The following is a 20,206-nucleotide window of genomic DNA, read 5'->3' as shown; positions in this document are numbered from 1 at the left end:
TCCCCCCCCCCCCCCAACGGGTCCTTTTACCACCCCCACCTTCCCCCCCCGGCAGATCCTTTTACCGCCCCACCCTCCCCCCTGACGGATCCTTCCCACCCCCCTGACGGATCCTTTTCCCTACCCCCCCTGACGGATCCTTTTCCTACCCCCCCAGACGGATCCTTTTCCCTACCCCCCCCAGACGGATCCTTTTCCCTACCCCCCCAGACGGATCCTTTTCCCTACCCCCCCCTGACGGATCCTTTTCCCTACCCCCCCTGACGGATCCTTTTCCCTACCCCCCCTGACGGACCCTTTTCCCTACCCCCCCAGACGGATCCTTTTCCCTACCCCCCCCAGACGGATCCTTTTCCCTACCCCCCCAGACGGATCCTTTTCCCTACCCCCCCAGACGGATCCTTTTCCCTACCCCCCCAGACGGATCCTTCTCCCACCCTCCCAACGGATCTGTCGGGGGGGGGGGGGGGTTGGGTTGGGAGAAGGATCGGGGGGGGGGGGGGAAGGATTCTTCCAGCCTCGTTGACCTCCTAATCACGTGGTCTTAAGGCACAGCCCCCCCCCCCGACTGATCCTTCTCCCCCCCCCCCCACGGGTCCTTTTACCGCCCCCCCCACCCCCCCCCCGACGGGTCCTTTTACCCCCCCACGACGGATCCTTTTACCCCCCCCCCCCCCCACGACGGATCCTTTTACCCCGCCACGACAGATCCTTTTACCACCCCAACCCCCCCCGACGGATCCTTTTACCAATACCCCCCCCCCCGGCTCCGTCGGGGGTGGGGTGGGAAAAGGATCCATCGGGGGGGTGGGAAAAGGATTCGTTAGGTCTTCCGGTTTCTCTCGGTTCTCCAGCCTCGTTGACCTCCTCATCACGTTGTCTTAAGGCAGAGCCCCCCCCCCCCCCCAACGGATACTTCGCCCCCCCCCCCCCCGACGGATCCTCCCCCCCCCCACCCCGACGGATCCTTTACCACCCCCCCCTCCCGACGGATACTTTTCCCAACCCCCCGACGGATCCTTTTTCCACCCCCCGACGTATCCTTCCCCCCCGAAAGATCCTTCCTCCCATCCCCCCCCGACGGATCCTTCCCCCGACGGATCCTTTTACCACCCACCCCCCCCCGACGGATCCTTTTCTCATCCCCCCCGACGGATCCTTTCCCCCACCCCTCCACCCCCGATGGATCCTTTCAGTGGAATAAGGATCCGTCGGGGGGTGGGAGAAGGATCCGTCGGGGGGGGGGGGGGAAGGATCTGTTGGGGGTGGGATCCGTCCGGGTGGTGGGGGGGGGGAAGGATTCTTCCAGCCTCGTTGACCTCCTCATCACGTGACCTTCCACCCCCCCCCCCCCCCCCGGACTGATCCTTCTCACACCCCCGTTGAATCAATCCCTCTCGCTCCTGATCAGAAGTGTGAAAGGATTGCTTGATCGATCAATTTGTTTAAACCTCTGTTGGGTCCGGGGTCCATTTCTAGTAGTTTAATACTCTGTGTATGAGAAAAGTCATGTCTGAACAGATCTGCTGATTTCTTGCTAATTTGGACCTGAGACTAATGGGGTCAGCGGCTGCTGAAAGGTCGTCTGATCATCTGATGCCGCTCATGATGAAGGCAAAAGGGGAAGATGTTACATGAACAGTAAAATATTGATTCTTGTTTATTTTCTTGACAAAATAGACCCAAGAAAACTGACTCTGAAAGGCTACAAGCAGTATTGGTGCACGTTCAAAGACACCTCCATATCCTGCTACAAGAGCAAAGAGGAGGCTAATGGGACCCCCGCCCACCAAATGAACCTGAGGGGTAAGTGGAAAATAGTGTAATAGTAGTTGTATTCTTGTATATAGGAGGCAGTATTATAGTAGTTATATTCCTGTATATAGGAGCAGTATTATAGTAGTTATATTCTTGTATATAGGAGCAGTATTATAGTAGTTATATTCCTGTATATAGGAGGCAGTATTATAGTAGTTATATTCTTGTATATAGGAGGCAGTATTATAGTAGTTATATTCTTGTATCTATATGAGCAGTATTATAGTAATTATATTCTTGTATATAGGAGCAGTATTATAGTAGTTATATTCTTGTATATAGGAGGCAGTATTATAGTAGTTATATTCTTGTATATAGGAGCAGTATTATAGTAGTTATATTCTTGTATATAGGAGCAGTATTATAGTAGTTATATTCTTGTATATAGGAGCAGTATTATAGTAGTTATATTCTTGTATATAGGAGCAGTATTATAGTAGTTATATTCTTGTATATAGGAGGCAGTATTATAGTAGTTATATTCTTGTATATAGGAGCAGTATTATAGTAGTTATATTCTTGTATATAGGAGCAGTATTATAGTAGTTATATTCTTGTATATAGGGGGCAGTATTATAGTAGTTATATTCTTGTATATAGGAGCAGTATTATAGTAGTTATATTCTTGTATATAGGAGCAGTATTATAGTAGTTATATTCTTGTATATAGGGGGCAGTATTATAGAAGTTATATTCTTGTATATAGGAGCAGTATTATAGTAGTTATATTCTTGTATATAGGAGGCAGTATTATAGTAGTTATATTCTTGTATATATGAGCAGTATTATAGTAGTTATATTCTTGTATATAGGAGCAGTATTATAGTAGTTATATTCTTGTATATAGGAGGCAGTATTATAGTAGTTATATTCTTGTAATATAGGAGCAGTATTATAGTAGTTATATTCTTGTATATAGGAGCAGTATTATAGTAGTTATATTCTTGTATATAGGAGCAGTATTATAGTAGTTATATTCTTGTATATAGGAGGCAGTATTATAGTAGTTATATTCTTGTATATAGGAGCAGTATTATAGTAGTTATATTCTTGTATATAGGAGCAGTATTATAGTAGTTATATTCTTGTATATAGGAGGCAGTATTATAGTAGTTATATTCTTGTATATAGGAGGCAGTATTATAGTAGTTATATTCTTGTATATATTAGCAGTATTATAGTAGTTATATTCTTGTATATATTAGCAGTATTATAGTAGTTATATTCTTGTATATAGGGGCAGTATTATAGTAGTTATATTCTTGTATATAGGAAGCAGTATTATAGTAGTTATAGTCTTGTCGTCAGTATGGTATAACTGTACGGTCTTCAGCAGTGATAGGAGTATATGTCGTATGTTGTACAGTCACCAGTTCCCCCGTTTAGCTGGGCAGTAAACACATTGGCTGCCAAATGATGTCAGGCCTCAGTCATGACACATGGAGCCAGAAATACCTTTTTGGGTACATTGACCTGCTCTAAAAGCCGGTGACTGAGCGGTATGAATGCCGGTTCTGGGTGTTGTATTCGGAGCACGGCGCTATCATTCGGACTGAGCTGAGGGACGGAGATAAAGAGACACTTGGATTTGGGTGACATTTCCTGCTGCTTACACAGAAGATCCACAGTAACAATACAAAATGTGAAGCGCTTGGTCCCCTGCCTCGGTCTTGATCACGTCTGGTAGATGGACCTATGGCATAGATATCTCCAGTGCCCCAGACAAAGCAGCAATGCGGCACCTATAATGGAGACAGAAGACATTTACAGTGGGAAACATTGGTATTCAAAGGAATTGTCTATAATACCAAAATGTGTCTCCTCTCCTCCAGAAACATCACACCAGTCCCAGCGCTGGTCTTTTATTGCAACTTGGGCTCCATTGAAGTGAATGGGGCTGAGTTGTAATACCACACACAACCTGTGAATTGGTGTGGCACTGTTGTTGAGATAAAGCAGCCATGTTTTTCTAACCCTTGATAACCCTTTCAAGGGTGCATCCCTATGTGATATCCGAAGACCTCACCATCCAGGCCACCAGATTTATGGTGACGCCCATGTCCTGTTGCTCGGCTGGCTTGAGGACGCTCTCGATTTAGGAACCCGTTGGGGTCAAAGTATGATGAGGCTCGTGCAGACCATCTATGGGTTTTAACAATTGTCTGAATTAAGAGCCTGGCCTTGTCCTGGCCAGAACCTGCAGGAAAAAAAAAACATAAAACATTTTAGGCTCCGTACTTTTTCAAGACCTATTACTGTAATGGTTGCCCCCCTACCCCCTCCCCCCCTTTAGGTAGCAGTCCCCCTGCAGAATTGCCACCCTCCCCCATAGGTAGCAGCCATTCTGTAAGTAGCAGTTCCCCTGTAGTTAAGTTGCCCCCCCTGTAGGTAAACAGCCTACTGTATTAAGATCCCCCTCTGCAGGTAGCAGTACCCTTGAAGATAGATCCCCCCCCCCCCCCTGTAGGTAGCAGACCCCATGTGGGATAGATGTCCGCCACCGGCCCCCCCTGTTGGTAGCAGCCTCTCTTGCACAACAATGTCCCCCCTGTAGCTTGCAGATCTCCTGTAGATAGATGTCTGTCCCCGCCCTCCGTTGGTAGCAGTCCCCCTGTAGATAAATGTGCCCCCCCCCTCATTGAGCAGTCCCCCTGTAGATTGATTCCCCCCCCCTCACTGTTGGTTAGCAGTCCCCCTGTAGATAAATGTGCCCCCCCTATTGAGCAGTCCCCCTGTAGATTTCTCCCCCCCCCCCTCCCTGTTGGTAGCAGTACCCCAGTTGATAGATTCTCCCCCGTTAGTAGCAGATTCCCCCTGGAAATAGACCCCCCCCCCCCTTGTTGGTACCAGTCCCCCCAGGAGATAGATAACCCCCCCCCCCCCACTCAAGAGTTAGCAGACTCCCTTAAAAATAGTTGCCCCCCCTGGCAGCAATATACTTCCCTGTTCTCCACTGCTCGTCCGATCCGTGGTCAGGACCTACTTCTAGAGGCCACAGCCCAAACAGTAGGTCCCCCGACCGGAGGAGCAGTGGAGAACAGAAGCTGCAGATATTCGGTGCCCAGCCAGACTCCTCTTCAGTCTTCTCCCCCAGGTGTACCACCGCTGCGTTTTCTGACGCCTGGGGGGAAGGATATTAATGTAGCGCAGGATGTGCCTGCGCGCTGCATGTCCCCACTACACTACTTCCCGACAGCTATTGCTTTCTTAAAGTGGCAGTGGCTGCGGCCCCAGCACCCCCCCCCCCCCCAAGAAAGCTGTGACCAGTAGCCGAATGTGTCCCGCTGCAGTGATTGGCCCGATGTATGTAAGTAAAAAAATGGGACATGTGAGGGCCGTTACGGGACGGCGGGACATGACCCCAAAAAACGGGACGGATCCAGGATGGTTGGGAGGTATGGACTAGGCCTCTCCCCAATACCATGCCTTGCCCCCCCCAATATCCTACATGTTAATACAGTTGCAGTCTCCCTCCACTCTCTTGTGAACCCCCCATAATAAAGCAATGAGGCGCCGCTGAGCCCTCGTCCTAGCTGCGGACAATTATCGCGGCGTGCGCCATGTTTCAGTCCTGGTACCTATACTTTAATACGAATGTTCTCTGTGAGATCCCGGCTCTATAAAATGTACCAACTCTTCCTGTTTTCCAGCTGCGAAGTGACTCCAGATGTGAACATATCGGGGCCAGAAGTTTATCATTAAGCTCCTCATACCGGTGGCTGAAGGAATGAACGAGATCTGGCTCCGGTGCGAAAACGTAAGATAATATGGATTAAGGAGTTCATGTAGACCAGTGTTTTCCAGAACAAAGGGCCTCCAACTATTGCAGAACTACAACTCTCAACATTCCCGGAGTGCTGCGAGTAACAGTTCTGCAACAGCTGGAGGCACCCTGGTTGGGAAACACTGATGTATACCATATATACAGTCTAAGCCCAAATGCTTTCCGGGCATGCTGGGAGTTGTAGTAGTTCTGCACACAGGTTGGAGAATGCTGATGTATACCGTATAAGGTCTAAGATGCTGGGAGTTGTAGTTCCGCTACATAATGGATACACACTGGTTGGGGAACACTGATGTATACCATATAAAGTCTAAGATGGTGCAAGTGATGTTGCAGAACTACAACTCCCAGCATGCCCAGACAGCCAAAAGCTGTCTGGGCTTGCTGGGAGCTGTAGTTCTGCAACAGCTGGAGACACATTAGTTGGGGAACACTGATGGTATACCATATAAGGTCTAAGATGGTGCAAGTGATGTTGCAGAACTACAACTTTCAACATTCCCAAATGGCTAAAGGCTGCCAAGGCATGCTGGGAGTTGTAATTCTGCAACAGCTGGAGGCACACTGGTTGGGAAACACTACTGCATACCATATACAGTCTAAGATAAAGGCTTTCCGGGCATGCTGGGAGTTGTAGTAGTTCTGCACACTGGTTGGGGAATGCTGATGTATGCCATGTAAGGTCTAAGATGGTGCAAGTGATGTTGCAGAACTACAACTCCCAGCATGCCCGGACAGCCAAAGGCTGTCCGGGTATGCTGGGAGTTGTAGTTCCGCAACATAATGGATACACACTTGTTGGGGAACACTGCTATATACCATATAAGGTCTAAGATGGTGCAAGTGATGTTGCAGAACTACAACCCCCAGTGTGTTGGCTGTCTGGGCATGCTGGGAGCTGTAGTTCTGCAACAGCTGGAGACACACTGGTTGGGGAACACTGATGTATACCATATAAGGTCTATGATGGTGCCAGTGTGCCTACAACTGTTGCAGATCTACGACTCCCAGCATGCCAAAAGCTGTCCGGGCATGCTGGGAGTTGTAGTTCTGCAACAACTGGAGACACATTGGTTGGAAAATACCGATTTATACCAAACGCACTTAGCAATAACTCTCCCTCCCCTTACAGGAGAAGCAGTACGCCCACTGGATGGCGGCATGTCGATTGGCATCAAAGGGCAAGACCATGGCGGACAGTTCCTACAACCTAGAAGTGCAGAACATCTTGTCCTTCCTGAAAATGCAGCATTTGAACCCCGACCCACAGTTCATTCCCGACCAGGTCAACTCCGACATCAACCCGGAATGTGTGGTGTCACCCCGCTACCTGAAGAAGTACAAGAACAAGCAGGTAACGGAGACGTCCTCCGAGTCTTTGGCGGCGTTGGGTTTGGACGCCGCTGTCTTGCCTGGCTTCGGGGGGGGGGGGGGGGGGGGGGGGGGGGGGTGGGGGCACGTGGCTCTTGAGGGGTTTTGTTGCATCGCTTAAGGGATCCAGCAGCGCACAAGGGGTTAATGCCGCGGCTGCCACATCCGGGAAGTGCTCTCTCTCTCCTGGTCCCGGAGAGGTCAGATTGGGTCTGTTCTGTCCCACAGAAATCTCGTGATGGGGGGGGGGGGTCTGCGGTGTAAAGCAGGATGTGCCGTGCCAGGGGAATGCGTGGAATGCGGAGACATGTTAGCTGGCCGCTCCGGCAATGAGAGATTTAGGACATCGGTTAATACACTTAAAGGTTTTTTTTTTTTTTTTACTAAAATGAATAAATAAATAAAAATATAAATAGATAAATAACTAAAATAAAATAAAAAAAAAAGAAATAAAAATAATAAATAAAATATAAATAAATAAAATAATTTTAGCAACAATTCACTTTCTAATTGAACCTACAAAAACATCTTCCCAAAATAGATAAATAAATGTAATCATCAAAAATATACTTTATTTAAACCAGAAAATTCATATATGACAAACAATTGATAATCCCATCCTCCCCATATAAAAACCTATATATATATATATATATATATATATATATATATATATATATATATATATATATATATATATATATATATATAAAATATACACACACACACATAAGACAGTGATAAAACAATAGATGGGGGAACATCCTGGAATGTTCTTATATGGGGAGGATGGGATTATCAATTGTTTGTCATATATGAATTTTCTGGTTTAAATAAAGTATATTTTTGATGATTACATTTATTTATCTATTTTGGGCAGATGTTTTTGTAGGTTGATATATTTAGGGGCGTCTTGCCGATTTGATTGGGGTTATTTTGCTTAAACCTACATATACATTAGTCCTATCTTGTAGGTTATATAGTTCACTGTGTAAATCTGTGTCGATATGCTGCAGTGTTTTTCCTTTTTGCGGTGCCAGATTAGTCAACAATTACACTTGACTTGGGGGAGTTTTGCCGTATAAGGTTTATGTGTTATTTTTTATCACGATGGTTCTGGTTGTTGTGTCCTCACTAACACTGTCTGCTGCAGGGTCTGTGATAGAACAGGATGGAGCCGTTCTCTCCTATTGATCACATTGCGCCTAGGGATGTCCCCAAACCATTTCTGCAACAAAAGTACAAATACTGATGCCAATTACCTGTACCTCGCCCGCGGCATCCATTTTTTAATTTATTTTTTTAAGGAGCAGTCATCCATGATGCCATCACACTGTGTGTATATCTATCTCTCTACAGTCATGGCCGTAAATGTCGGCACCCCTGAAATTTTTCAAGAAAATGAAGTATTTCTCACAGATCTCACAGAACTAAACTAAAAAGGGAGGAAAAAAGCAAATTGGACATAATGTCACCAAACTCCAAAAATGGTCTGGACAAAATTATTGGCACCTTTCAAAATTGTGGAAAAAGAAAATTGTTTCAAGCATGTGATGCTCCTTTAAACTCGCCTGGGGCAAGTAACAGGTGGGGGCAAGTAACAGGTGTGGGTAATATAAAAATCACACCAGAAAGCAGATAAAAAGGAGAGAAGTTCACTTATTTTTTGCATTGTGTGTCTGTGTGCCACACTAAGCCTGGACAACAGAAAGAGGAGAAGAGAACTGTCTGAGGACTTGTAACCTTGAGATTGTTGATATTTTTCCACAATTTTGATTCTCAACTCCATCTCCAGAGATCTAGATTTGCCTTTGTCCACAGTGCACAACATTATCAAGAAGTTTACAACCCATGGCACTGTAGGTAATCTCCCTGGGCGTGGAGGGAAGAGAAAAATTGATGAAAGGTGTCAATGCAGGATAGTCCGGATGGTGGATAAGCAGCCCCAAACAAGTTCCAAATATATTCAAGCTGTCCTGCAGGCTCAGGGAGCATCAGTGTCAGCGCGAACTATCAGTCCTCATTTATATGAAATGAAACGCTATGGAGGAGACCCAGGAGGACCCCACTATGGAGGAGACCCAGGAGGACCCCACTATGGAGGAGACCCAGGAGGACCCCACTGCTGACACAGAGACAGAAAAAAAGCAAGACTACATTTTGCCAAAATGAACTTGAGTAACCAAAATCCTTCTGGGAAAACGTCTTGTGGACAGATGAGACCAAGATAGAGCTTTTTAATAAAGCCCATCATTCTACTGTTTACCAAAAACAGAATGAGGCCTACAAAGAAAAGAACACAGAACCTACAGTGACATATGGGGGAGGTCAATGATGTTTTGGGTTGTTTTGCTGCCTCTGGCACTGGGGGTCTTGAATGTGTACAAGACATCATGAAATCTGAGGATTACCAATGGATTTTGGGTCGCACTGTACAGCCCAGGGTCAGAAAGCTGGGTTTGTGTCTGAGATCTTGGGTCTTCCAGCAGGACAATGACCCCAAACATACGTCAAAAAGCCCCAGAAATGGAGACAACAAAGCGCTGGAGAGTTCTGAAGTGTCAGCAATGAGTCCAGATCTAAATCCCATTGATCACCTGTGGAGAGATCTTATAATTACTGTTGGGAAAAGGCGCCTTCCAATAAGAGAGACCGGGAGCAGCTTATAAAGGAAGAGTGGTCCAACATCCCGGCTGAGAGGTGTAAGAAGCTTATTGATGCTTATAGGAAGAGTGGTCCAACATTCCGGCTGAGAGGTGTAAGAAGCTTATTGATGGTTATAGGAAGAGTGGTCCAACATTCCGGCTGAGAGGTGTAAGAAGCTTATTGATGGTTATAGGAAGAGTGGTCCAACACTCCGGCTGAGAGGTGTAAGAAGCTTATTGATGCTTATAGGAAGAGTGGTCCAACATTCTGGCTGAGAGGTGTAAGAAGCTTATTGATGCTTATAGGAAGACACGGATTTCAGTTATTTTTTCCAAAGGGTGTGCAACCAAATATTAAGTTAAGGGGCCAATAATTTTGTTCAGCCCATTTTTGGAGTTTGGTGACATTATGTCCAATTTGCTTTTTTTCCCCTCCTTTTTTTGGTTTAGTTCCAATACACAAAGGGAATAAACATGTGTATAGCAAAAACTGTGTTACTGCAATCCTTTCCTGTGAGAAATACTTCATTTTCTAGAAAAACTTCAGGTCTGCCAACATTTACGGCCATGACTGTATCTATCTCATATCTATCTATCTATCTATATATATATATATATATATAATATATATAATCTCATTTCGAGCTATCGAAGTCCAAAAGAAGACTGCAACTACTCACGTTTTTTCACCACAACTTGGAGTGCTGCAGTCTTCTTTTGGATTTATCTACGTTACATCCCGTGATCAGGGATATGCACTGATAGCAACTTTAGGTGTGCTGCTTCCTCTTGGTTTTTCTATCTATCTCATATATATCCATCTCATATCTATCTATCTATCTATCTATCTATCTCATATCTATCTATCTCATATATATCTATCTATCTCATATCTATCTATCTCATATCTATCTATCTATTTCATATCTATCTATCTATCTATTTCATATCTATCTAGCTCTCATATCTATCTCATATCTATCTATCTATCTCGTATCTATCTATCTCATATCTATCTATCTATTTCATATCTATCTAGCTCATATCTATCTATCTCATATCTATCTATCTCATATCTATCTATCTATCTATCTCATATCTATCTATCTCATATCTATCTATCTCATATCGATCTACACACTCAGATATATATATACACTCCTGTCTTGCCCTACTGAATACTATAACCAGTGGTCTCCAACATGTGGCTCTTCAGCTGTTGCCAAACATGAAATCCCATCATCCCCAGACAGCCAGTGGCCTCGTGGGCATGCTGGGAGTTATAGTTCTTTTTTCATAGCTGTAAGCAACAGGTTGAAAACCACAGCTATAAACCCCCTGATTCCTGCGGCTGTTCCCCACCATCCTTTGAAGCGGGGGCAACATCTGTAGTCATTGCAAAACTACAATTCCCAGCATGCCCGGACAGCCGTTGGCTGGGAGTTGTAGTTTTGCTTGCTCTTGGGGTCCACAAGTACTCGTGCCTCTGTCCAGTCTTGGTATTGGGACGTCCCCGGTTGTGGCCGCTTTCTCCACCATCTCTCACTACCACTCGGCTCTCGCTTTATTTGCATTCACTTTGTCTTTTGCTTCCACTTATATTTTTGTTCTGCACATTCACTATTTTCTTTTTTGCTTATTTTCCTTAAATCCGTATTTACTTCTTTTTGATTTATCTCCATCTTCTCATTTTATCCCATCCTTCCTTTCTTCCCTTTTATCTTCCATTTCTCGGCATTGCCACCTGCAGCCAGGCTATGTAAGAGACTTGGTAAGTTTCGGGCATAAAGAGTCTTGGCGGTAGTTTTATTTTTATTTATTTATGTATGTATTTTTTTATTAATTAAGTTAATTAAAAAGAAATAAATCTAAATGTATTCATTTTTATTACATTTATTTAATTTGTTTATATCATTCATTTCATTTACATTTATTTATTTTATTTTAACTTATTTAATTTTATTTATCAATTTACATTTATTTATTTTTAATTAGTTATAAGTAAATATAAATAAATGTATTATTTTTTTACACTAATTTATTTTATTATTTATTTACATGTATTTATTTACATTTATGTATTTAATTTAATTTATTTTATTTTTATTGTTAAATTGATTTTTTTTACTTATTTCGTTTACATTTATTTATTTATTTTTAATTCATTATAAATAAATGTATTCATAATTTTTTTTACATTAATTGATTTATTTTATTATTTATTTATTTTAATTAATTTTATTTAGTTACATTTATATATGAATTTAATTTTATTTTTATTGTTACATTGATTTATTTAATGTTTTTTTACTTATTTTGTTTACATTTATTTATTTTTAATTCATTATAAATAAATGTATTCATAATTTTTTTTACATTAATTGATTTATTTTATTATTTATTTATTTTAATTAATTTTATTTAGTTACATTTATATATGAATTTAATTTTATTTTTATTGTTACATTGATTTATTTAATGTTTTTTTTACTTATTTTGTTTACATTTATTTATTTTTAATTAATTATAAATAAATGTATTGATCATTTTTTTACATTAATTTATTTTAATGAATTTTATTTATTTATTTACATTTATGTATTTCATTTATTTTATTTTTATTGTTAAATTGATTTTTTTTTCTTTTACTTATTTCGTTTACATTTATTTTATTTATTTGTTTTACTTATTTAACTTTTTTTTTGTTAGGCTGCCGTAACCAAACATTGCAACAAGTTCTATATTTTCTAACAACTGGGTCTGTCACAAAACATTGAAGGCTCGGGAGGGAAATGGAGATTTCCTGTGGGTTTTTCTTGTTATATTTCAGCAAACTGTACAGATTGAAATGTGATAGATTGGTGTGTGCGCGTAAAACCATATGGCAGTGCTCTCCGACCTGTTGCAAAACTACAACTCCCAGCATGCCCTGACAGCCTAGGGCTGTCAGGGGATGCTGGGAGTTGTAGTTTTGCAATAGCTGGAGAGATGGGTTTTTATGGGCTACAGTAGTGAATACGAACCTGTTGCAAAACTACAACTCCCAGCATGCCCGGACAGCCACACCCGCAGTAGGAAAGCCAATACTGTCCGTACATCATAGAGATGTCCATATGTTCGGCTGAAGGATTGTGCAGCCGACTGCAGTTCTTCCCATACACTTGCATTGGTGCTCAGCTGACTACTGTTCCTCTAGACCAGTGGTCTCCAACCTGCGGACCTCCAGATGTTGCAAAACTACAACTCCCAGCATGCCCGGACAGCCAACGGCTGTCCGGGCATGCTGGGAGTTGTAGTTTTGCAACATCTGGAGGTCCGCAGGTTGGAGACCACTGCTCTAGACCACCCCACCCACCCATAGACATGCACACCAGACCCTGCTGAGCATGCACGTGCTCTCAATAGGGAGACAACTAGTTTGCATATAGCAATGAATCGAACGTATTGAAATTCATTGGGTACAGTCGATATTTATCTAATTATTTTGGGCTATATAATTAAGCGTAGGCTATTATTTCCCAATGCTGCCCACATTATCCATGACTCCCCTGGATATATATATATATATATACCCCATAGAGATAGCAGCAGCAGTATACAGATAGAGCTGGAGGGAGGTGTATAACTACAATATATCCTGATCTCATGGAGATAGAGCTAGGAATGGAGGAGTATAACTACTATAAATAAAGATCCCATAGATATAGCAGCAGTATACAGATAGAGCTGGAAGGGTATAACTTATATATATTCTCATCCCATAGAGATATCAGCAGCAATATACAGATAAAGCAGGAGGGGAGGTGGATAACTACTATATATCCTTATTCCATAGAAATAGCAGTAGTATACAGAAAGAGCTGGAAAGGTAAAACTAATATATATTCTCATCCCATAGAGATAGCAGCAGCAGTATACAGATAGAGCTGGAGGTGGGTGTATAACTACTTCATATCCTTATTCCATAGAAATAGCAGCAGTATACAGATAGAGCTGGAAAGGTAAAACTACTATATATCCTGATCCCATAGAGATAGCAGCAGCAGTATACAGATAGAGCTGGAGGGCAGGTGTATAGATACTATATATATCCTGATCCCATAGAGATAGCAGCTGCAGTATACAGACAGAGCTGGAGAGAAGATGTATGACTACTATATATCCTGATCCTATAGAGATGGCAGCTGCAGTATACAGATAGAGGGGGGGTCTGGAAGCTAGCAGGAGGGATCTGATAGGTGATGTCATTCTGTAGTTCACAGGAAGTCAGCTGACTCAAGACTGACCACTTCCTCTAAACACTGTTTTTCTGTTGGACAGATTGGTGATCACATGACCCAGTTACAGTAATAAAATGCATAGATACAGCTGTGTCGGAATGAAGTTGTGTTGTAGGATTAGTAATGGTTTGTGCGTATGAAATGGGCGAAAAACAAATTCTTTAATGTCTTGTCTATAATGTGGCAGCAGGATGCATATCTGGATCCTACAGATCATTATTACAGATCATTGATACAATGTATCCAGCAGGGGGCGCCGGCCTCCATAGACTCCTATAGAAAACATGAGTCAGCGTTCAGGCTGCAGGAATTGATTTTTAGCATCGATACAATTATTTCTTCCTGTTCGCAGTTCAGTATTTTTCTGCTTACGAGGCTTCTGTGCTGAGAAAATGGATATGAGGAAACAGGAACTTGTGTAAATGTAATGAGTGAGCGGAGCGCCCCCCGACCGTGACCTGTAAGCTGCCATTCAGTAATCCAGAAAAGCTGATGACCATTAGAATCCTAAATTTACCATCCACTGTATGTATAAAATATAACTTTTATTTGCCTCAGAGATATTAGCAGCAGCAGTATACAGATAGAGCTGGGAGCTAACAGGAGCAATCTAAAAAGGTGATGTTATCCTGTAGCTCACATGAAGTCAGCAAACCCAGGACTGACTACTTGCTGACATACATTTAAACACTGTGATTTTCTGTGGGTCAGACTGGTGATCACATGACACAGTTACAGTAATGAAATACATGGATACAGCGGTGCTGAAATGAAGTTGGTGCTGTAGGATTAGTGATCACTGTGTTTAATATGGGCAAAAAAATCCAAAGAGATTCTTTTAAAAGGAGTAGTCCAGAATAAATAAAAAAATCAGCAGAATAGGGGTTAAGTGTCAGATCACATGGGGGTCCGGCCACTGAGACCCCTTCACCCCCCCCCCCCCCCCCCCCCCGCGTTCTCCTACACTGCACCCTCCCCATAAATGACGCTGTATCTCTGGCTCTTCCATAGAAATATATGGAGCGGTCGTGTGCTCCATTAAAGGGGTACTCCGGTGGGAAAACAATTTTTTATAAATCAACTGGTGCCAGAAAGTTATACAGATTTGTAAATTACTTCTATCTAAAAATATTAATCCTTCCACTACTTATCAGCTGCTGTATGCCCCACCGGAAGTTGTGTAGTTCTTTCCAGTCTGACCACAGTGCTCTCTGCTGACACCTCTGTCCATGTCAGGAACTGTCTGGTGCAGAAGGGTCTGACTGTGGTCAGACCGGAAAGAACTACACAACTTCCTGTGGAGCATACTGCAGCTGATAAGTACTGGAAGGATTAAGATTTTTAAATAGAAGTCATTTACAAATCTTTTTAACTTTCTGGCACCAATTGATTGAAAATAATAATAATAGTTTTCCATCAAAGTACCCCTTTAATGTCCTGACCGTATATATTAGGGCAGCAGGATGCACAATATGGATCCTAAATGGCAATCGGCTAATTACAGATCATTGATACAATGTATCCAGGAGGGGGCGGCGGCCTCCATAGACTCCTATAGAAAACATGAGTCAGCAAGAATTGATTTTCTAGCATCGTTACAATTATTTCTTCCTATTTACGACGGCTGTCCAGGAATGCTGGGAGTTGTAGTTTTGCAACAGCTGGAGAGCCATAGGTGTCAGACTGATACAATTGTATCCACGTCTCTGGCTGTGTGCAGGATTGTTAATAAGTGTCCTGATTCATTGACAGTAAGCAGAGATATTATAATTGAGGACTTGATAGATAAAGTTTGTAATAATCTTTTTATTTATTCTCCTTTTTTGCTCAGATTACGGCCCGTATCCTGGAGGCGCACCAGAACGTGGCCCAGATGAGTCTCATAGAAGCCAAGATGCGGTTCATCCAGGCCTGGCAGTCCTTACCGGAATTCGGCATCACCCATTTTCTGGCCAGGTAGGTGCAGGGGATGACCGCTTTGTTGTGTTGCATTGTGGGAGACGTATTCCCCCGGCTATCCGACATACTAATGGTTGTAATAAAATTGTGTTTATGCAGGTTCCAGGGTGGGAAGAAGGAGGAGCTGATCGGCATCACCTACAACCGGCTCATCAGGATGGACGCCAACACCGGAGACGCCATCAAAACGTGGAGGTTCAGTAACATGAAGCAGTGGAACGTCAACTGGGAAATCAAGATGGTAAGGGGGAGGAGAGCTGGGCTTTAATGGGTTAAGTGTCTAGAATCTTGATGGCACATCCTGAGGAAAGGCTATAAATATCTGGGGCGGACTACTGGCATCTGCACTGCATTAGGGGCTGGGCTGTTTACGCAACTACAGCGCCATACATTTGGTTGTGGTTGCTCCCGGTACTGCAGCTTGTAGTTTCATTCACTCGAATGGGATTTAGCTGCGGTGAACTGCAGCACCAGGCACAGCCACTATTAAAGGGGTACCTCGCTGCTCAGCGTTTGGAACAAACTGTTCCGAACGCTGGAGCCGGCGCCGACAGCTTGTGACATCATAGCCCCGCCCCCTCATGACCACGGGGGCGGGGCATGACATCATCAGGGGGTGGGGCTATGACATCACGAGCTGCCGGCTCCAGAGTTCGGAACTTTGTTCCAAACGCTGAGCAGCGGAGTACCCCTTTAAATGTAAGACACTGTTGCTGGATAGACTGATTGGTGTTATTGATGAGGGTCCTATTCCCTACACCAAGATATTAATGACCCTTCCTGAGCATAGACCATTGTTTCCCAACCAGGGTGCCTCCAGCTGTTGCAAAACTACAACTCCCAACATGCCCGGACAGCCAAAGGCCATCTGATTAAGAAAAACTGGCAAAGACTAACATTATTACAGCCTCTGTCATCCAACTTATAAAAGGGTTTCCTCCTTTGGCAGCGCCCAAGCCACACAGCTCTGGGGTACCATGCGTTTCACGCCTTCCCTTGACTTTCTTTGCCCGCCTTGAGCATTCCTACCATCCCTGGTCTAAACAACCAATCTGGAAAGTTCCTCTTCTCCTCCCCAAAAACATTTAGGGACTTTTTGAAAACTTTTCATGACACTTTTTACCAAGTTTTGGGCAAAATGTATTTTGGTACAAAACAATCTCACTTTCTAGTTTTTTTTTTTTTTTTTTTTAATTGTTGTGTTGTCAGATGTAATCTGGATTATTGGAAATGTCTTCATCTTATATGCGAAAATTCTTTCACAAGTTTGCACTGCCTCTTCCAATAGTGTCAAAATTTTAAAAATGTTGATTTAATTAATTATTTTATTTATTTATTTAAAATTTTTTTTAAAGATGCATTGTCCAGTGTTATGTATTGCATTTTTAAGTTTGACGTTGCAAAATACTATGATCAGAATTTTTTAAACTAAATATTTATTTATTTTTTAAATAAATAAAACCACCTGAGGCGGCTTCCTTTGCACTGGAGGCTTGTTTAGCTTTCCAGTATGGCCGCAATTTAACCGCGAATTTGCCGAAATCAGGGTATATCATGGCAAATCATGGTAAAACACTGTATTTTTACCCATCATTTTTGGTGATTTTAAGTGCACGCAGTGCCATACCAGTACCGCTAATAAACTTGTGAACACGTCCTCTGTTTTATTATATATATATATATATTGATTTATTGATATATTTTTTATGATTTTTTTTATAAGGATTTAAAATTAGTCCAAAATGTTTACATTTTGGCGCAAAATGGGGAGGGTGGAGTGGTGCAAAACTTTAACATATTTTCAAAGCAACTCAAGTGAGCTATGGAAATGCAACGAGAAACAAAAATGGCGCAATTATTATTAGTGTAACAGAAATTAAACAGGTTTTTGAATATGTCCCCTATGAGAGATCAGTCATAGGGAGGTTGTGTAGGTAAAAATCACCATCCAAATCATTGTGTGTGTGTGTGTATATATAGGATGGTGGTCTCCAAACTGTGGACCTCCAGCTGTTGCAAAACTACAACTCCCAGCATGCCCGGACAGCCTTTGGCTGTCCGGGCATGCTGGAGTTGTAGTTTTGCAACAGCTGGAGGTCCACAGTTTGGAGATCACTGATATGGAACATTCCAGTATAGGCTGGATTGGGTAGTAGCTGAGGGTCTCCAAAGTACCCCCAGGTATGGGTAGCTATTTTTTTTTTTTGTGGTTGTTGGTGGCGGTGGTGGTGGTTGTTGTGGGTGGTTGTTGTTGTAGTGGGTGGTTGTTTCTTGTTGTTGTTGTTGTGGGTGGTGGTTGTTGTTGTGGGTGGTGGTTGTTGTTGTTGTTGTGGGTGGTGGTTGTTGTTGTTGTTGTGGGTGGTGGTTGTTGTTGTTGTTGTGGGTGGTGGTTGTTGTTGTTGTTGTGGGTGGTGGTTGTTGTTGTTGTGGGTGGTGGTTGTCGTTGTTGTGGGTGGTGGTTGTTGTTTGTTGTTGTGGGTGGGTGTTGTTTTTGTGGGGTGTTGTTGTTGTGGGTGGGGGTTGTGGTTGGTTGTTGTTGTTTGTTGTTGTGGGTGGGTGGTGGAGATGGTGGTGGTTGTTGTTGGGGGTGGTTGTTGTTGTTGTTGGGGGTGGTTGTTGTTGTTGTTGGGGGTGGTTGTTGTTGGGGGTGGTTGTTGTTGTTGTTGGGGGTGGTTGTTGTTGGGGGTGGTTGTTGTTGTTGTTGGGGGTGGTGGTTGTTTGTTTTTGTGGGTTGTTGTTGTTTTTGTGGGTTGTTGTGGGTGGGGGTTGTGGTTGGTTGTTGTTGTTTGTTGTTGTTGTGGGTGGGTGGTGGAGATGGTGGCGGTGGTGGTTGTTGTGGGTGGTGGAGATGGTGGCGGTGGTGGTTGTTGTGGGTGGTTGTTGTTGTTGTTGTGGGTGGTTGTTGTTGTTGTTGTTGTGGGTGGTTGTTGTTTGTTGTTTTTTCTGGAAAGTCCCAGGAAACAGTCAGTAATGGCCGCCTATTGTTTCCTCCCCCCTATAGGTAACGGTGGAGTTTGCGGACGAGATGCGTCTCTCCTTCATCTGCGCAGAAGTGGATTGCAAAGTAGTTCACGAATTCATCGGTGGATACATCTTCCTGTCCACGCGGGCCAAGGACCAGAACGAAAGTCTCGACGAGGAGATGTTCTTCAAACTCACAAGTGGATGGGTGTGAGACCTTTTACGCCCTACCACGTTCCTCCTAGATTACAGAAGCTTTTTTATTTTATTTTCCCTTTTTTTTTTTTTTTTTTTTTATTCTACATATGCTGCTTAAGAGAAAAACAAAAAACAAAAAAAAATCTGAAATAAACATAAGCTTGAAATGTATCCACCTTATGAAAAGTTCTGCCTTTTTAACAAGCCGTGGGCACTAACCAAAATAAATAAAAAATAAAAAGCACTTCCGGACATGTAGCAAGTAGCGACAGAAGAAGAAAAAAATAATCATGGAAATCGAGAATTTTAAGAAAACATTTTTTCTCGGTTTGGAGGGGCCTTAAGGCGAATGTTGGATGAGGAAAATACAAGAAATTCGCGCCATTTACTCAACGACCATCAAGGGACTTAGACTTTGAAAAAAACAATCATGTCGACTGTATGAATTAATTTTTTTTTTTTTATTATATGTTTTTTCACGAAAAAGTTAGATCTTTTCGAAGATTTTTTTTTTCTAACCTATTAGGTCAATCATGATTGATAATTTTTTTTTGTTTTTTATTATAATTTTTTTTTTACATATTAGGTCAATATTAATTGAATTATTTTTAGTGTTTATTTTTTTATTTTTTTTTCCATTTTTGTTTTTGTTTTATTAATTCATAAGACTAAGCGGAACAATATGGAGGGGGTGGGGGTGGGGGTCCCCCCACACAAATGTTCCGGCAAATCCAAAATTTGTTGACCAAAAATGGATGCCGCATCTTGCCTTGTTCTATACCCGGTCGCCGTTGGTACCTAGCGATGAGTTTGCGTTCGCCTGTACGTTTTTTTTTTTTGCGCTCTCTCTCTCTCTCTATACACCGTTATAGTGTTACAACGACAAATTGTAGTGTTCACTCAGATATGCAAACGTTTCATCCTGATTATATGAAGTAAAGGTCGAATGAAGTATATGTTAAAAAAATTTTTGTTGTTTATTTTTGGTGTAACTTATGTAAAAAAAAAAAATACAAACACAAATTTTATAAAATTGTACAGTGTTTATTTTTTTGTTTTTGTTTATCACTTTTTTGTGTTTTTTTTTGTTTTTTTTTCGCTTTCATTCTAGTAATCTGCATTTACGAATGTATTCCTTATTTGTTTATTTTTTAGTATTAAATATATTTTCACTGCAAACTAACGTTTTA

The 20,206-nt window shown here is 42.4% G+C and overlaps 1 protein-coding gene across 1 annotated transcript in view; it reads left to right on the top strand.

The window, feature by feature from the left end:
- Positions 1-20,200, top strand: part of FERMT2 (FERM domain containing kindlin 2) — an 85,082-nt gene extending 64,882 nt beyond the window's left edge. Inside the window, 8 exon segments of the mRNA XM_056546299.1 lie at positions 1,681-1,810; positions 5,469-5,499; positions 5,501-5,575; positions 6,735-6,956; positions 11,369-11,389; positions 15,730-15,854; positions 15,957-16,098; positions 18,859-20,200. Of these exon segments, the coding sequence (XP_056402274.1) occupies positions 1,681-1,810; positions 5,469-5,499; positions 5,501-5,575; positions 6,735-6,956; positions 11,369-11,389; positions 15,730-15,854; positions 15,957-16,098; positions 18,859-19,032 (920 nt within the window). The 3' untranslated portion in view covers positions 19,033-20,200.
- Positions 20,201-20,206: the final 6 nt, after the last annotated feature.

The sequence above is a fragment of the Hyla sarda genome, chromosome 11 (genome assembly GCF_029499605.1).
Source record: "Hyla sarda isolate aHylSar1 chromosome 11, aHylSar1.hap1, whole genome shotgun sequence".
Classification (NCBI taxonomy): Eukaryota; Metazoa; Chordata; class Amphibia; order Anura; family Hylidae; genus Hyla; species Hyla sarda.
Note: the sequence above shows the minus strand (reverse complement) of the source record. Positions and strands in the feature narration are given on the sequence as shown.